The sequence below is a fragment of the Salmo salar genome, chromosome ssa19 (genome assembly GCF_905237065.1).
Source record: "Salmo salar chromosome ssa19, Ssal_v3.1, whole genome shotgun sequence".
Classification (NCBI taxonomy): domain Eukaryota; kingdom Metazoa; phylum Chordata; class Actinopteri; order Salmoniformes; family Salmonidae; genus Salmo; species Salmo salar.
Genome location: NC_059460.1, coordinates 28,591,215 through 28,606,606, shown reverse-complemented (window position 1 = coordinate 28,606,606; position 15,392 = coordinate 28,591,215). Strand labels below are relative to the sequence as shown.

Here is a 15,392-nt window from a genome sequence, read left to right as displayed (position 1 = left end):
CTCCACCGTAGTCGGACCGACGGAAACCCCTATGCATCTGCCCGAGCACTCCTTTGACCACCCCTTAAGAGCCCCCTGTCTCCACGAAATCGTAGGGTTGTGAGTGGCTAGCCAGGGGATCCCTAGTACCACCGGAAACACCGGGGAATCAATGAGGAAGAGACTGATACTCTCCTCATGACCCCCCCCGCATTACCATGACCAGTGGCACGGTGACCTCCCTGACCAGCCCTGACCCTAATGGTCGACTGTCTAAGGCATGCACGGGGAAAGGTTGGTCCAACTGGAGCAGGGGAATCCCTAACTTAGCGTTGACCCCACGGTCCATAAAACTCTCTGCCGCGCCTGAATCGACTAGCGCCTTTAGCCGGGTGTGAGGGGAAAAAGCAGGAAAGGACACTAACGCATACATGTGACTGACAGGAGGCTCTGGGTGAGGCTGGTGCTGACTCACCTGAGATGTCAAAGGAGTGCTCTGCCTGCCTTCTGGACTCTCGGGTGAGCTTCTCCAGCACCGGTCCACAGTGTGCCCTCTGCAACCACAGGAGGTGCAGGAGAGGACTCCCCATCCAGTCTTCCTGGCTGCAGACCCCCCCTATCTCCATAGGCGGGTGAGCAGGAAGGCTGGGAGGTGGAATGAGCAGGGCCCGGTTCGGATGCCCGCGGGCGGCCAGCAGATTGTCCAGTCGGATGGACAGGTCAATCAGCTGGTCCAGGGGGATGGTCGTGTCCCGACAGGCTAACTCCCAGTGGACATCCTCCCTCAGACTACGCCGGTAGTGATCTATAAGGGCCCTCTCATTCCACCCCGCTCCAGCGGCCAGGGTCCGGAACTCTAGAGCAAAGTCCTGCGTGCTCCTCGTCTCCTTTCTCAGGTGAAATAGCCGCTCACCTGCCGCTTTACCCTCCGGGGGATGATCGAACACTGCCCAGAAGCGGTGGGTGAACTCCGGGTAGTTGTCCCTGGCTGAGTCCGGACTGTCCCACACGGCGTTGGCCCATACCAGGGCTCTACCCGTGAGACACGAGACGAGGACGCTGACACTCTCCTCCCCCGAGGGAGGGGGACGGACGGTCGCCAGGTATAACTCCAGCTGGAGTAGGAAACCCTTACACCCAGCGGCCGTCCCTTCATACTCCCTGGGGGGGGGGGCGAGTTTCACTCCGCTGGTACTGGGTGCTGTGGGTGCTGGTTGAGGTGCAAGCTGTTGAACCACCGTGTTAGTGGGGCCGGGAGCGCTTCGGTCCCAACTCTCCATGCGCGTGTGTTGGGCAACCCTTTCTTCCATGGATGGGGCTGGCGCTGAAGCTCCTGCTGACTCCATCAATTCTGGTGCATGATTCTGTCAAGGTTGGCTCAAGGAAGCAGGAGAGGTAGAGTCAAGCACAGGAGCCAGAAAATCCGTGAACACACTTTTAATGGGCATCCACTCAGAACAAAGCAAGGTAGGGCAGGGCGCATAAAACAAATGCTCCAAAAACCCAGCACAACACAAAGCGGGGACACAGACCACAATAACCTCTGCAAAAAAAAACAGGCAGAGGGAAACATTTGTTCCTCAAACGAAATATGTCCTCACACAGAACAATCACGCACGTAGGCCGGCGACGATGAGCGCCGCCCGGGCGAGGAGGGGCGCCACCTTCCGTCGGTGTCGTGACAATAATTCACTGTATCACAATTCCTATGGGTCAGAAGTTTATATACACTAAGTTGACTTTGCCTTTAAACAGCTTGGAAAATTCCAGAAAATGATGTCATGGCTTTATAAGCTTCTGATAGGCTAATTGACATCATTTGAGTCAATTGGAGGTGTACCTGTGGATGTGTTTCAAGGCCTACCTTCAAACTCAGTGCCTCTTTGCTTGACATCATGGGAAAATCAAAAGAAATTAGCCAAGACCTCAGAAAAAAACTGTAGACCTCCACAAGTCTGGTTCATCCTTGGGAGCAATTTGCAAACACCTGAATGTACTACGTTCATCTGTACAAACAATAGTACGCAAGTATAAACACCATGGGACCACGCAGCCGTCATACTGCTCAGGAAAGAGACGTGTTCTGTCTCCTAGAGATGAACGTACCTTGGTGCAAAATGTGTAAATCAAACCCAGAACAACAGCAAAGGACCATGTGAAGATACTGGAGGAAACAGGTACAAAGTATCTATGTCCACAGTAAAACGAGTCCGATATCAACATAACCTGAAAGGCCGCTCAGCAAGCAAGAAGCCACTGCTCCAAAACCTCCATAAAAAAAGCCAGACTATGGTTTGCAACTGCACATGGGGACAAAGATCGTACTTTGTGGAGAAATGTCCTCTGGTCTGATGAATCAAAAATACAACTGTTTGGCCATAATGACCATCATTATGTTTGGAGGAAAAAGGGGGATGCTTGCAAGCCGAAGAACACCATCCCAACCGTGAAGCAAGGGGGTGGCAGCATCATGTTGTGGGGGTGCTTTGCTGCAGGAGGGACTGGAGCACTTCACTAAATAGATGGCATCATGAGGCAGGAAAATGATGTGGATATATTGAAGCAACATCTCAAGACATCAGTCAGGAAGTTAAAGCTTGGTCGCAAATGGGTCTTCCAAATGGACAATGACCACAAGTATACTTCCAAAGTTGTGGCAAAATGGCTTAAAGACAACAAAGTCAAGGTATTGGAGTGGCCATCACAAAGCCCTGACCTCAATCCTATAGAACACTTGTGGGCAGAACTGAAAAACTGTGCAAAGCAAGGAGGCCTACAAACCTAACTCAGTTACACGAGCTCTGTCAGGAGGAATGGGCCAAAATTCACCCAACTTATTGTGGGAAGCTTGTGGAAGGCTACCCGAAACGTTTGACCCAAGTTAAACAATTTAAAGGCAATGCTACCAAATACTAATTGAATATATGTAAACTTCTGACCCCCTGGGAATGTGATGAAAGAAATAAAGCTGAAATAAATCACTCTCTACTATTATTCTGACATTTCTCATTCTTAAAATAAAGTGGTGATCCTAACTGACCTAAAACAGGGATTTTTTTACTAGGATTAACCTCTCTAGGGAAGGTGGGATGAAATCGTCCCACCTACGTAACAGCCAGTGGAATCCTGTGGCGCATTATTCAAATACCTTAGAAATGCTATTACTTCAATTTCTCAAACATATGACTATTTTACACCATTTTAAAGACAAGACTCTCATTAATCTAACCACACTGTCCGATTTCAAAAAGGCTTTACAATGTAAGCAAAACATTAGATTATGTCAGGAGAGTACCCAGCCAGAAATAATCAGACACCCATTTTTCAAGCTAGCATATAATGTCACATACACCCAAATCACAGCTAAATGCAGCACTAACCTTTGATGATCTTCATCAGATGACAATCTTAGGACATTATGTTATACAATACATGCATGTTTTGTTCAATCAAGTTCATATTTATATCAAAAACCAGCTTTTTACATTAGCATGTGACGTTCAGAACTAGCATACCCCCCGCAAACTTCCGGTGAATTTACTAAATTACTCACGATAAACGTTCACAAAAAACATAATTATTTTAAGAATTATAGATACAGAACTCCTCTATGCACTTGCTATGTCCGATTTTAAAATAGCTTTTCGGTGAAAGCACATTTTGCAATATTCTATGTAGATAGCCCGGCATCACAGGGCTAGCTATTTAGACACCCACCAAGTTTAGCCCTCACCAAAGTCAGATTTACTATAAGAAAAATGTTATTACCTTTGCTGTTCTTCGTCAGAATGCACTCCCAGGACTTCTACTTCAATAACAAATGTTGGTTTGGTTCAAAATAATCCATAGTTATGTTCAAATATCCTCTGTTTTGTTTGTGCCTTCAAGACACTATCCGAAGTGTAAAGAAGGGTGACGCGCTCGACGCGTTTCGTAACAAAAAAATTCTAAATATTCCATTACCGTACTTCGAAGCATGTCAACCGCTGTTTAAAATCAATTTTTATGCCATTTTTCTCGTAAAAAAGCGATAATATTCCGACCGGGAATCTGTGTTTTAGTTCAAAGAGAGAGAAAATAAAAACATGGGGTCGCCTCGTGCACGCGCCTCATTCTCATTGTCCTCTGATAGACCACTTACCAAAGGCGCTAATGTTTTTCAGCCAGGGGCTGCAAAGACGTCATTCAGCTTTTTCCCGGGTTCTGAGAGCCTATGGGAGCCGTAGGAAGTGTCACGTTACAGCAAAGATCCTAAGTTTTCAATAAAGAGAGTCAAGAAGCCCAAGGAATTGTCAGAGAGGGCACTTCCTGTACAGAATCTTCTCAGGTTTTTGCCTGCCATATGAGTTCTGTTATACTCACAGACACCATTCAAACAGTTTTAGAAACTTTAGGGTGTTTTCTATCCAAAGCCAATAATTATATGCATATTCTAGTTTCTGGGCAGTAGTAATAACCAGATTAAATCGGGTACGTTTTTTATCCGGCCGTGTAAATACTGCCCCCTAGCCCTAACAGGTTAAATGTCAGGAATTGTGAAAAACTGAGATTAAATGTATTTGGCTAAGGTGTATGTAAACTTCCGACTTCAACTGTATACCAAATAATATATGTGTGAAATTTGTTTTGATTTAGAATGGACCATTATCACGCACCTGTCTCGAAACCGGGGCAGCGGGAAAAAATACATAATTCCTGCTTTTCATTTTCAGGCCAGCCAGGTGTGCTGATTATTAGGAAAGTTGAGAAATAAATATAGTCGGCCTAACCTATAGAAAGCTGATGCGATCCTCCTCTATTTAATAGAGGCCATCACTCTGTTTTCTCGCTCAATTGCATAGCCTATATAAATGTTGTGCAACTAGAGCTCATGGGCTCTCATGAAGGGTTTGAGTAGATTTTTGATTACATTTGCATTGATGTCAGAGTGATTAGAGGGACAATAGAGTGCTGAGTACCAGGCAATTAGCAAGTTTGATAGGCTACTAATGACCATCACACACACACACACACACACAGCAGCATCAGAGCTTGGAGAAGCCTAATTACCGTGACTAAACGGTCACGTGGAATTTGACCGCCTTCATGACTCAGGACTGCCAGTGTGGCGGTAATACAGTCACGCGCAACAGCCGTAAGTGAGACCCCAATGTTCTATTCACTTCACATCTGTATTCTGTACTGTAGGATGCAGTGTATGATGAAGTGTGGCCAGATATCTTAACATCGAGCTGACCCTATGCTCTCTACTCTCACCCATAGCAATGTTCTCGCTTCATCACCTGATCTCTTTATGGTGTGTATGTGATCTCCACTGAACTACAGTATAGAACCTCCATGATAGGCTGTGAAAACCTCTTCTCCAGCTCTCGGACATTGTCCTGGCAGGAAAGACTAGTGTTGCGTCCCCTATGGGGGCCCTGGACAAAAGTAGTGCACTCTATAGGGAATAGGGTGTCATTTGAGACACGACCCAGGCTATATGAGGGAGGGATTAGACACAGGTGAATATGAGGAGGGAGAGGAATCAGAGAAGAGAATAAGAGGGTGTAGGGGGAGTCTCGCGCTCTCTTTGGCCTCACTCAGCACTCATGCTGCATTCTCCCTCTCTCTCCCTCTGCTCCAGCTGTGTACATGGAATGTGTCACTACATTCTCGGCTATAATATTGAGCTTTAGCAAAAATAAGCAGAGGTGTCAGGGTGTGTGTGTGTGTGTGTGTGTGTGTGTGTGTGTGTGTGTGTGTGTGTGTGTGTGTGTGTGTGTGTGTGTGTGTGTGTGTGTGTGTGTGTGTGTGTGTGTGTGTGTGTGTGTGTGTGTGTGTGCGTGTGTGTGTGAGTTTGTCGTGTGCTTGCATGTGTTGTGTGTATTGTGAGGAAGGGATGACACCCAGAAACCACAGCTGCAGCACAGCTGGCCTAGGGCATAGCTCTGGGGACCAGATATTATACAGTGTGTGTGTGCGTGCGTGCGTGTATCAACATAGTATTAAAGATATTTAAATATAATTGAGCAGGATAAAATGGATTCCAACCACGAAGAGCATCCATCTGTGTGTGTGTGTGTACTCTCCCTGTGATTCTCCAGCGTTCAGCTAAACCATGTAAAGCATCACTGTCGTTCCAGAGTAGCAGGCTAGTAGCGTATGTTTGTCATTTAGGATGATAATTATTTCATAACTTAGAAGAGAGTTTCCCAAAGTTGTGTTTTTATCCACAGCGTTCTGCATTAACATCTATTTGAATCCAACATCTAGACAGAGAGGAATTAATACATTAGTACAGAGAGCATCACACCAAAGTGATTAAAGTTTAACAGAGAGGATGAGTGCAATTAAAAACACAGCGCTGAGTCACGTCCCACATGGGGTCCCACATGGGTTGTCCCCCAGACATAGAAACAAGTGTGTGTGTGTGTGTGTGTGTGTGTGTGTGTGTGTGTGTGTGTGTGTGTGTGTGTGTGTGTGTGTGTGTGTGTGTGTGTGTGTGTGTGTGTGTGTGTGTGTGTGTGTGTGTGTGTGTGTGTGTGTGTGTAATTGTTATAGAGAGAAACAATGTGCAGTAGGTGTACGTTTTGGTCTGCAGACCTGAGCTGAATGCGTCTTTTGTGCTCTGTGTGGTACAGTAGTTTGTGGTGTCTGGAAATGTGTCTCATTTAGTTTGCAGCGGAACGTTTCATTTCAGACTGGCCATGCCTCTCCACTCTGAGCTAATACTACTCTTTCAATCGAGAGGGTGTTTTTCTAGTTCATATGTTTTTATTTTATTTATTTTATTTTTTTTGAGTATTTTGGGGCGAATAGTCATCTATGAGGGTAAACATTTTAAACATCTTTCCACCATGAAAAGGCTACTGTACATCCCTAGTGGCATTTGTTTTCCGTATACAGGCAACTTGAGTTTCCCAAAACATTAGGATGTCTACTCTGTACAAAACCATTTTCCATCAGAATTATATTCTCTCTGTTTCAAGTCTGGATACATGTCTGTGAATGGTAAGGAATGTTGTTTTGATTCGTTGTTTCCTGTACTGGAAAGAGAGGGATGCTGGGAGAATTAGACGTTCAGTGAGTGTATGTAGTAAACGGTTTCTCAAACATGTGGAAGCATTTACTCCTGCGTTCCACACACACGTCTATGAGGCTACCCATACCAGGCCCATATTCAGAAAGCGTCTCAGAGTAGGAATGCTGATCTAGGATCAGTTTTGCCTTAAATCATTATGAACAACATCAGCACTCCTACTCTGAGCCGCTTTGTGAATATGGACCCCAGTCAACGCTATCAGCTACAGTAGGAGTGATTCTAACACAGGACACTCACCTGAAACAAATTCCATCTAAATGTACATACTGTCCTGTTGGGATGAATTCCCTGCTATGCATGCAAGCGAATATGGCACAAATCGAGAGATTCAGTCTACTTGACTTTTTGTTGACCATAATTATAGATGGAACACATGCAAGTCATTAAATGCTTGCATGAAACTTCTGGGTTTCTATTTTCAGACATTTTTCTATTGTTTGTTGACAATGAGAAAAGTACACTCATCCTCGGCGGTTTGAAGAATGTTTCTCTGTCTCTCGTCTCTCATTTCCAGTCAAAGATGCCTTTTCATTGTCAGTTTGACGTTCTATCATCACTATACTTTAATTACGGAGCCCTCTTCTACATTGTTGTGGCTATCACAATGTTTAACTTGCAATGTTGTAGTGTATTTATTTTTCCTTTATTACAACTGTGCCATAGAAACATGTAAGATTCAGTGGTGATTTTAGCATAAATCTTGTTCGGGCATACTTTTTTTAGATGCATGCCAGCAAAGCCACTACACAACACAACACCAAACAATAAATGAATTGGACTATAACGGTGACAAACGGTGCCCACAAACTGTTAGGGCCTACATAAAGCTGTCCCAACAGCAGAGTCCCAACAACAGTCCCAACATCTTACCACTGCTACACCTGGCTATCAGCGGAGCCTTGTCTGGAAACAAAACAGTTCATTCAGCCTCATTTATTGCCTTAAAAAAAACATTGCTTATGTGGCTGACTAGGTTAAACAAATGTGGTTTCTACCAAATTATTAGGGTAAGGCACATGGGCTACTAACAGCTTACTACACAACATACACTTAGTATTCTATTCTTGGCTACATGTAAACATACAGTATCACCTTTGCATATTACATCATTTATGCAGCAGCATACAATACATTTTTGGACTCACCTTGTTGTGCTGTGCTCACTTAAACAGGAAGGTGGCGCGACGGTCCTTCTTTTGGGCTCTAGAAAGAGGACCGAAATCACGACTTGAAATGTCGGAACTGAGATTTCCCAGTTCCGAGTCTCCAGTAGTTTTGAACACAGCAGAAGTCATGCTGGATTGACAGCATGGCCAATGTATTCAAACTTTTCTGGCCCATGGCATTACCCTTTTTTTTTTCGTAATATCCAATTGGTAGTTACAATCTTGTCTTATCGTTGCAACTCTCCTACGGACTTGGAGAAGGTCGAGAGCTGCACTAGTTCTTGCTTAACCCGGAAGCCAGCCGCACCAATGTGTCAGAGGAAACACGCACCCGGCCCGCCAAAAGGAGTCGCTAGAGCACGATGAGACAAGGACATCTCGGCCGGCCAAACCCTTCCCTAACCCAGATGACGCTGGGCCAAATGTACGTCGCCTCATGGGTCTCCCGGTCACAGCCGGCTGTAACACGGCCTGGGATCGAACCCGTGGCTGCAGTGGCGCCTTAGCACTCATTTTTGAATTAGCGATTTCCAACTTGTTGTGTAATGTTTATGTCCAATGGCCGATGAGTTTTATCTATCATTTCTCTTCATGTGACAATGATTGAAAAGGATTTGCCAGTAGATTGGTGACTTCATGCATGAAGACGACTGCTTGTCTAGCTTGCTAGCTAAGATTTTGAAAGTATGATGTTGACATGATCAGTCCAATCAAAGCTACGGTAGATATAACGTGATTTGATGTAATTTTATCCGTGGCCAATGACCTTGAGCCTTCATGGATGGGCACTTCTAATGTAAATGTATGGCAGCGCCCAAGGGGCTTGAATTTTCGAGCTCTACCCACAGATTTTGCAGTGACATAGTGTCCCCATGAGTGACAGAACACTGAGCCAATTATGGCACAACTAAAGAACATTACCAACCCCTACGCTCCGTATTTTCCTCTGTCTGCCCCTCCACCACAGAAAGCACTGAGCTAGGCTGAAACACCTCCATTTTTCTATGCTTTACTCAAGAAAGCAAAAAATAGATAATGTTTGTTAACTCAAAGATTTTTTTTTTTTTTTACATTGTTTGCAAACTGATATTTGATACGTATTAATGCCAAAATAACATGAAAAACAGGCGGGGCTCTGCTGGAAAGCTTCCTCACCCCTCACTGTCTGTGACTGGCATACAGTAGAAAGTACTCTGCGACTACACCTTACACATTGAAAGCTATGAAGATCATAAGCACATACAGCGTGCCCAGGGAAACACACCCAGTCATAACAGTGGGATCTATCTATCCATGTCCTCCCATGCTCTCAGTCAGAGGGAGGGAATGAGGTGGTGCTAAATCTTCTCATCCTGTGTCTTTACGATGATTTGGCCCTTGAATAAAATAGATGATTATACCCATTTAAGGTTGAGCATGGTGGGGTCTTTGAGCTTGATGGGTTGGTTGGTCTTTACCTGTGGAGGATAGAAATAACAGAAATAGCATGGTGTGCAGTTTTCACCACTGGTTGGAACCCCTGTGGTCTCCAATTAGATGGTTAGAGATGCCTCCATAGCCTGTGGTGGTGGTGGTGGGATGATTCCCAGACACATTCCATAGGAAATGAAGGGTCCTGTCGCCTGTGGGGGCGTAAAGACCCTGCCTGACGCAGCGTCTGTCTCCTTAGGGTACGCTTTGAACCCCCTGTTTACTGAGGACCCCCACTTGGGTCTCTTCCTGTCCCCCAGGGTCCCTCTGTCTCTGCCCCACTTTGATCATCTCCAGATCCTACTCCCTCTGACCACCCACCCCCTCTGCACTCATTTTCCAGTGTCTTCAGTGTCTCATGCTCAGTCTTCATGGACACACCAAGTCATTGAGACGTTATTGTGTATTACATTACCATTTCCTAATCTTAGAGCTTGTGATTGCCGAGGCAACCATTATTACATACCCACCAGATAAATGTACATCTTATATGATATCTTATATATTGTGTCTGAGTGAGTTTTCATAAGTATCCTTTCTGATCCCTTTTGTATAGTTTCAGGCTATTCTGCCCATCCTTCTCAGACTGTTAATATTGTATGGAGCCAACAACTGTGCTGAAGACCTAACCCTGATCGTGTTGTGTTGTTTGTTTTGCAGTGGTGCAAAAGGTTGACAATGTGTCCGAAGGTATCGAGAGCTATGGGGGGAAGATCATTGCTGTGGAAACAGACTTGAAAAAGCTAGGTGAGTTTCACCCCTACCTACCACATGGTCACAGCAGTACGGAGCATATACGCTAGCCAGTTGATCATACAGTATCCCTTGTATTATGGGTCTATGCATTATCTTGAATATATCAAATTAATCAGAATAGCTGTTTTTAGAAACATTCATCATTGAGAGAAGTGTAACTTCATCCAACTCTCAGTTACAAAGTCCAAGTCAATTTCATCCCATGTTCCCAGATGACCAGACTGGCGAGAAGTCGGAGAACACCACCACAGAAATCCAGGCCTTTAAGAACAACATCTGGGCTCTGCAGAGGCAGCTGTCCGAGGTGGCTGAAAGGAGCAGTAGTAACCGGGCAGCCCTGGGTCGTCTGCAGGATGCTGGCCAGGACATGCAAGGCAGCCAGGGCTCCATCCAGGGTCTGCTGGATGCCAACACAGCCATGCTGAGGTCCGTCAATGGCACCTTGCAGGCCTACGGCGGCACCATGGAGGGTCTTCAGGACGACACGGCTCGGCTGCAGACGGAGCTCCAGGAGCAGGTTCGGCAGCAGAGCCAGGCCCTGTTCAGCATCGGGAATCTCAACCTCACCCAGGCACAACAAAGGGGCCTGATCTTGGCTTTGCAGAGGTCAGTGGACGACACCAGCCAGGCAATCCAGAAGATCCGCAATGACTTCCAGAGTATAGAGCAGACGGCCAGGCAGACTAAGTCGGACGCAGATTGGCTGCGGGAGAAGGTGCAGAACCTCCAGGTGCTGGCCTCCAACGCCTCGGTCCTGGCCAAGGCCAACAACGACATTCTGGAGGACGTGGGTTCTCAGCTGGCCTCGCTGTCCGGACAGCTACAGAACACCTCCAGCCTGGCGGAGAACCACGACCAGACCCTCAGGGAGATCATGGACCAGCAGAGGGACCATGACAACCTCACCTCCTCCAAGTTCGACCAGCTGGAGATACGCCTGGACGAGTCGGAGGGGAGCATTGACCGTGTGACTGGCAACATCAGCTTTACAACCCAACTCCTGGGCGCCATCAATCTCAACCTCAACGAGCTGCGCACCTGCGCTGAGACGGTGGGACGCCACTCCGACTACCTGGCTGACCTGAACTCCACGGTTTTGGACGTGAGGTCGGACACCAGCACGCTAAGGTTGCAGCAGGACGACCTGGCGGCCCGCCTCGACAAGGAGGTCACCAGCCTCTCCATAGTCATGGAGGAGATGAAACTAGTGGACAGCAAGCACTCACAGCTAATCACCAACTTCACCATTCTCCAGGGTGAGGGCACACACTAAATAGTAGCTTTTTATTTTGTTCACGTAGAAGTGTGTTGTAAACAGTATACAGTTGAACAGACACGTTTCAAAAGAAAACATATTGTTTCTTGTTTCAGGTCCACCTGGTCCCAGAGGCCCGCGGGGAGACAAAGGACCCCAGGGAGCGGCCGGTCAGGCCGGTCAGAAGGGGGAGAAAGGGGATAAAGGTGGGCCTGGGGTGCAGGGGCTCCGTGGAGAGAAGGGATCTCCAGGACCACCGGGACTACCAGGTTCCAAAGGTCAACAAGGCTCACGGGGAAACCCAGGTTCAAAGGGCTCCCGAGGGTCAGGCGGCAGGGCAGGACCTCCGGGGGCGAAGGGTGAGCCAGGAACGGCTGGGCTCCTTGGGAGAGACGGACAGCCCGGTCCTCAGGGGCCCCAGGGACCGCCGGGAGACCTAGGACAGGTGGGGCCGGCTGGGGTACAGGGACCCAGGGGAGTGATGGGGCCCCAGGGGGCCCCAGGGCCACCTGGACTACCAGGACATCCTGCCCGACCTGCAGCAGTAGCAGCAGTGCCTTTGGCCTCTGTCTCTCTGAAGAGTGACTCCCCGGCCCCTACAGTGATGGCCCCAGGTAAGACTCACTCATAATACTCTTTATACACCATTAATATCTCTGTATCACTCTGTCAACACCACCTATGAGTTGACAGGACATGAGTTAATTGGTGATAGTTTGAAAATATAACCAAATTAACTTCAGGTTGTCCTCGTGAGTGGGTTGGCTTCAGAGACAAATGCTACCACTTCTCCAGGGAGCTGCACAACTTTGACGATGCAAAGAAAAGCTGCGATGCCCAGACTGCGTCAATGGTGATCATTAACGATATAGCTGAACAGGTGATAGTCCTTCTTATAAGCCTTTTGTAATACAATTCACATCTGTTTGAACAGTCATAAAATTAGTGACATTACTGACATCATGTTTTCTTGTTTTCACTCAGAAATGGCTGCAGAAGCAGACCTCTGGAAAGGGCTACTTCTGGATGGGTCTGACAGATAGGGAGAAGGAGAATGTTTGGCACTGGCTGGATGGAACCGAACCTGCCTTCACGTGAGTATAGTACCTCAGTGACAAGACTGATCCACTTGAGACCTCGCATTGACATCAATGTGTGACTGAAGGGAAGTTGTCTGAAGTTAGGTTTGTCCTCACTGAATTTGTTTCTATAGTTGGAAGGAATTCAGTGTGTGAGTGCACTCTGCTGTGTGATTGTAGGAAGTGGAAGCCGGGCCAGCCAGACAACTGGAGCCACGGGCATGAGAGAGGAGAGGACTGCGCAGGCCTCATCCACGAGGGACTGTGGAATGATTTCTTCTGTGAAGATCTCATCAGCTACATCTGTGAGAAAGCCATGGAGAGCTGTGAGTATCCGTCTGCCTGTCTCTTTGTGTGTCTGTTTGTCTGTCTCTGAAGTTTTCTATCCGCATTGGTTTTTCTGTCTAAGTCATAGTTATATTGTTTGCATTCAAAAATATTTGTATAATCTATAAGTGATATCATTTTCTACAGCAAAAACTCCAGGGTTATAGCGCCCTCTGGGGAAGAAGAAAAAGAAGCACGGTGAATCAGAGGCGGTGTGGTGAGCAACATTATGTTCCACCCACAAGTGTAACTAGCCCTCTGACACACTTTTGCATGGATATGCTGCATGGAGAGAGACGAGGGACAAACTGCACATGCCTGAATCGGGACTAAGGCTGCATTCACTGAGCTTTCCCCCTCTAGTGGCCACATTCAGCTATCCTCCAAAGTGAATCCAGACCATTATTTCCAGCATTTGCATTACAACAACATGACAATCAAGAGCTGAGAGGATCCATATTGTTTTTAAATAATGACCCAAGTAATTGACTCATAGATTGGTCTCATTGTTTTTAATGCTGTTTTTTGTACGACTTTAGTCCATTTATATCTGATTATCTGAATGTATATTTTCATATTGCAGTTTTTTTCAATGTAGATCATTATTTTAGCAGTGCCAATGGGAATCACCACAGTGCCTTTCACGGTTTAAAGTCTAGTTCCACAATTATGTAAGGTGCAAAATGATGCGCAAAAAAATGAAGAAATGTCGCTGATATGCTATCCTTGAGGAACACCAGTCCTTTCTCAAACCTCAAGAACTGTCTAGCTATATATATATAACTATGTTATTATACACATGAATTTGAATAAATGATGTATTTACACATAACAGTCAGAAAGTCTGCTTGGTTGTAAGTCAAGATTGCACAAGTGTACATGTTAGTGTTTCTTTAGGGTACTGTATGTTTGCTTATGGTGCCTGTATTGTTGTATGAGCGTGAACTTTCCACAAAGTAGCAATAGTCTGTGGTCACGTTCCAGGCTGACTACATTGCAAACGTTGCATTGCATCAACCAATGGTTGCGCACGACGCCGCCCAAAATGCAGCAGCAGCACACATAGAAATAGGAAGAATAGAACGGGCTTGGAACCTTTAACCCTGGCAATTTGACTGATGAACTCATGGGTAAACTCGCAATGGCTGCCTGGTATTGTGATGCAATAATTGTCATGGTAATTTATAATGTTCATTCAAATGATGTTAGCTGATGTGGCTCATGCAATGGAATGTATTTTTTGTAACGTCAGTTGAGTTTGAATCAACAAATCACAGCACATCCTGCTTTTACTTCCTGCTTTTACTTCCTGCTTTGCTCCTATGTGTACACTCACAATGGCCGCCAGTCCACCCATATGCCATCATTGACTTGATTGAGGACACCCATTCTAGTCGTTCTATTTATATGGCAGCACATGTGATCAGGAGTAACGAAGGAGAGGAGAAAATGTGGGTCTAAAAAAATTTTATAAAAATTTTGCTACTATTCTAATGGTTATTACGGAGACCGTGGTCATTTGGCTGGCCATTACAGCATCCAAAATTCCATGACCATAACAACCCTACTGGTCGTGTTCCAGGATGACTACATTGCAGGCGTTGCGTTACATCAACCAATACCACGCCATCGACTGAGCAGTCAGGCATCAGATTGCTATATCACATGATGTGGTTATTATGTGGCTGCTGAACACCTATCCAGGTGTTGTGAGTTCTGGCAGTGCAATGTAGTCCGCCTGGAACGCAGCAAGTCTGTTTTACTGGAGCTCATACCAGAGGTACATTTGCCTTTATGGTGCCAGGAAGTTAATTCCATCCTCGGATCCATGATACTGTACTGTATCGCCACACGTACATTTGTGACTGGACAAACAATAATAGTCCAGTGATTTTTGACATTGAATTTTATTGTTTCTTTCCTTCTTGTCTAGCCCTGATTCATAGCATGATATTGATTCATTCAGCACACTGTACCACAGCGTTAGGTATCGCAGTGCATACAATTAGATGACCCCAATCCCAATCTACCCTTTCAGCTGCACAGAAGATTGAAACGATCTGACACAGTAGCACCTTTTAGTAGAGGGAATCTAACGCTAACTACCAGTACATTACCAACAAGGACAATGGATCCTGAACACAGATTTTTAAACTTAAAGAACAAAACAGTGACTAACTGAAGACTGTGAGTGCTCAGATATAATGTATTATCTCGTATCTTCTCTGCGTGTCTCCTATGTTGGCTTGAACTTTCAAAAGAAAGCGTTTTTCTGC

The 15,392-nt window shown here is 45.9% G+C and overlaps 1 protein-coding gene across 1 annotated transcript in view; it reads left to right on the top strand.

Annotated features, from left to right (window-relative positions):
• LOC106578704 (collectin-12) overlaps window positions 1-13,954 on the top strand; it is a 51,154-nt gene extending 37,200 nt beyond the window's left edge. Inside the window, exons 4-10 of the mRNA XM_014157822.2 lie at window positions 10,360-10,446; window positions 10,668-11,711; window positions 11,827-12,324; window positions 12,454-12,590; window positions 12,695-12,804; window positions 12,970-13,115; window positions 13,264-13,954. Of these exons, the coding sequence (XP_014013297.1) occupies window positions 10,360-10,446; window positions 10,668-11,711; window positions 11,827-12,324; window positions 12,454-12,590; window positions 12,695-12,804; window positions 12,970-13,115; window positions 13,264-13,283 (2,042 nt within the window). The 3' untranslated portion in view covers window positions 13,284-13,954. The remainder of the gene's footprint in view (window positions 1-10,359; window positions 10,447-10,667; window positions 11,712-11,826; window positions 12,325-12,453; window positions 12,591-12,694; window positions 12,805-12,969; window positions 13,116-13,263) is intronic.
• The last annotated feature ends 1,438 nt before the right edge of the window (window positions 13,955-15,392 follow it).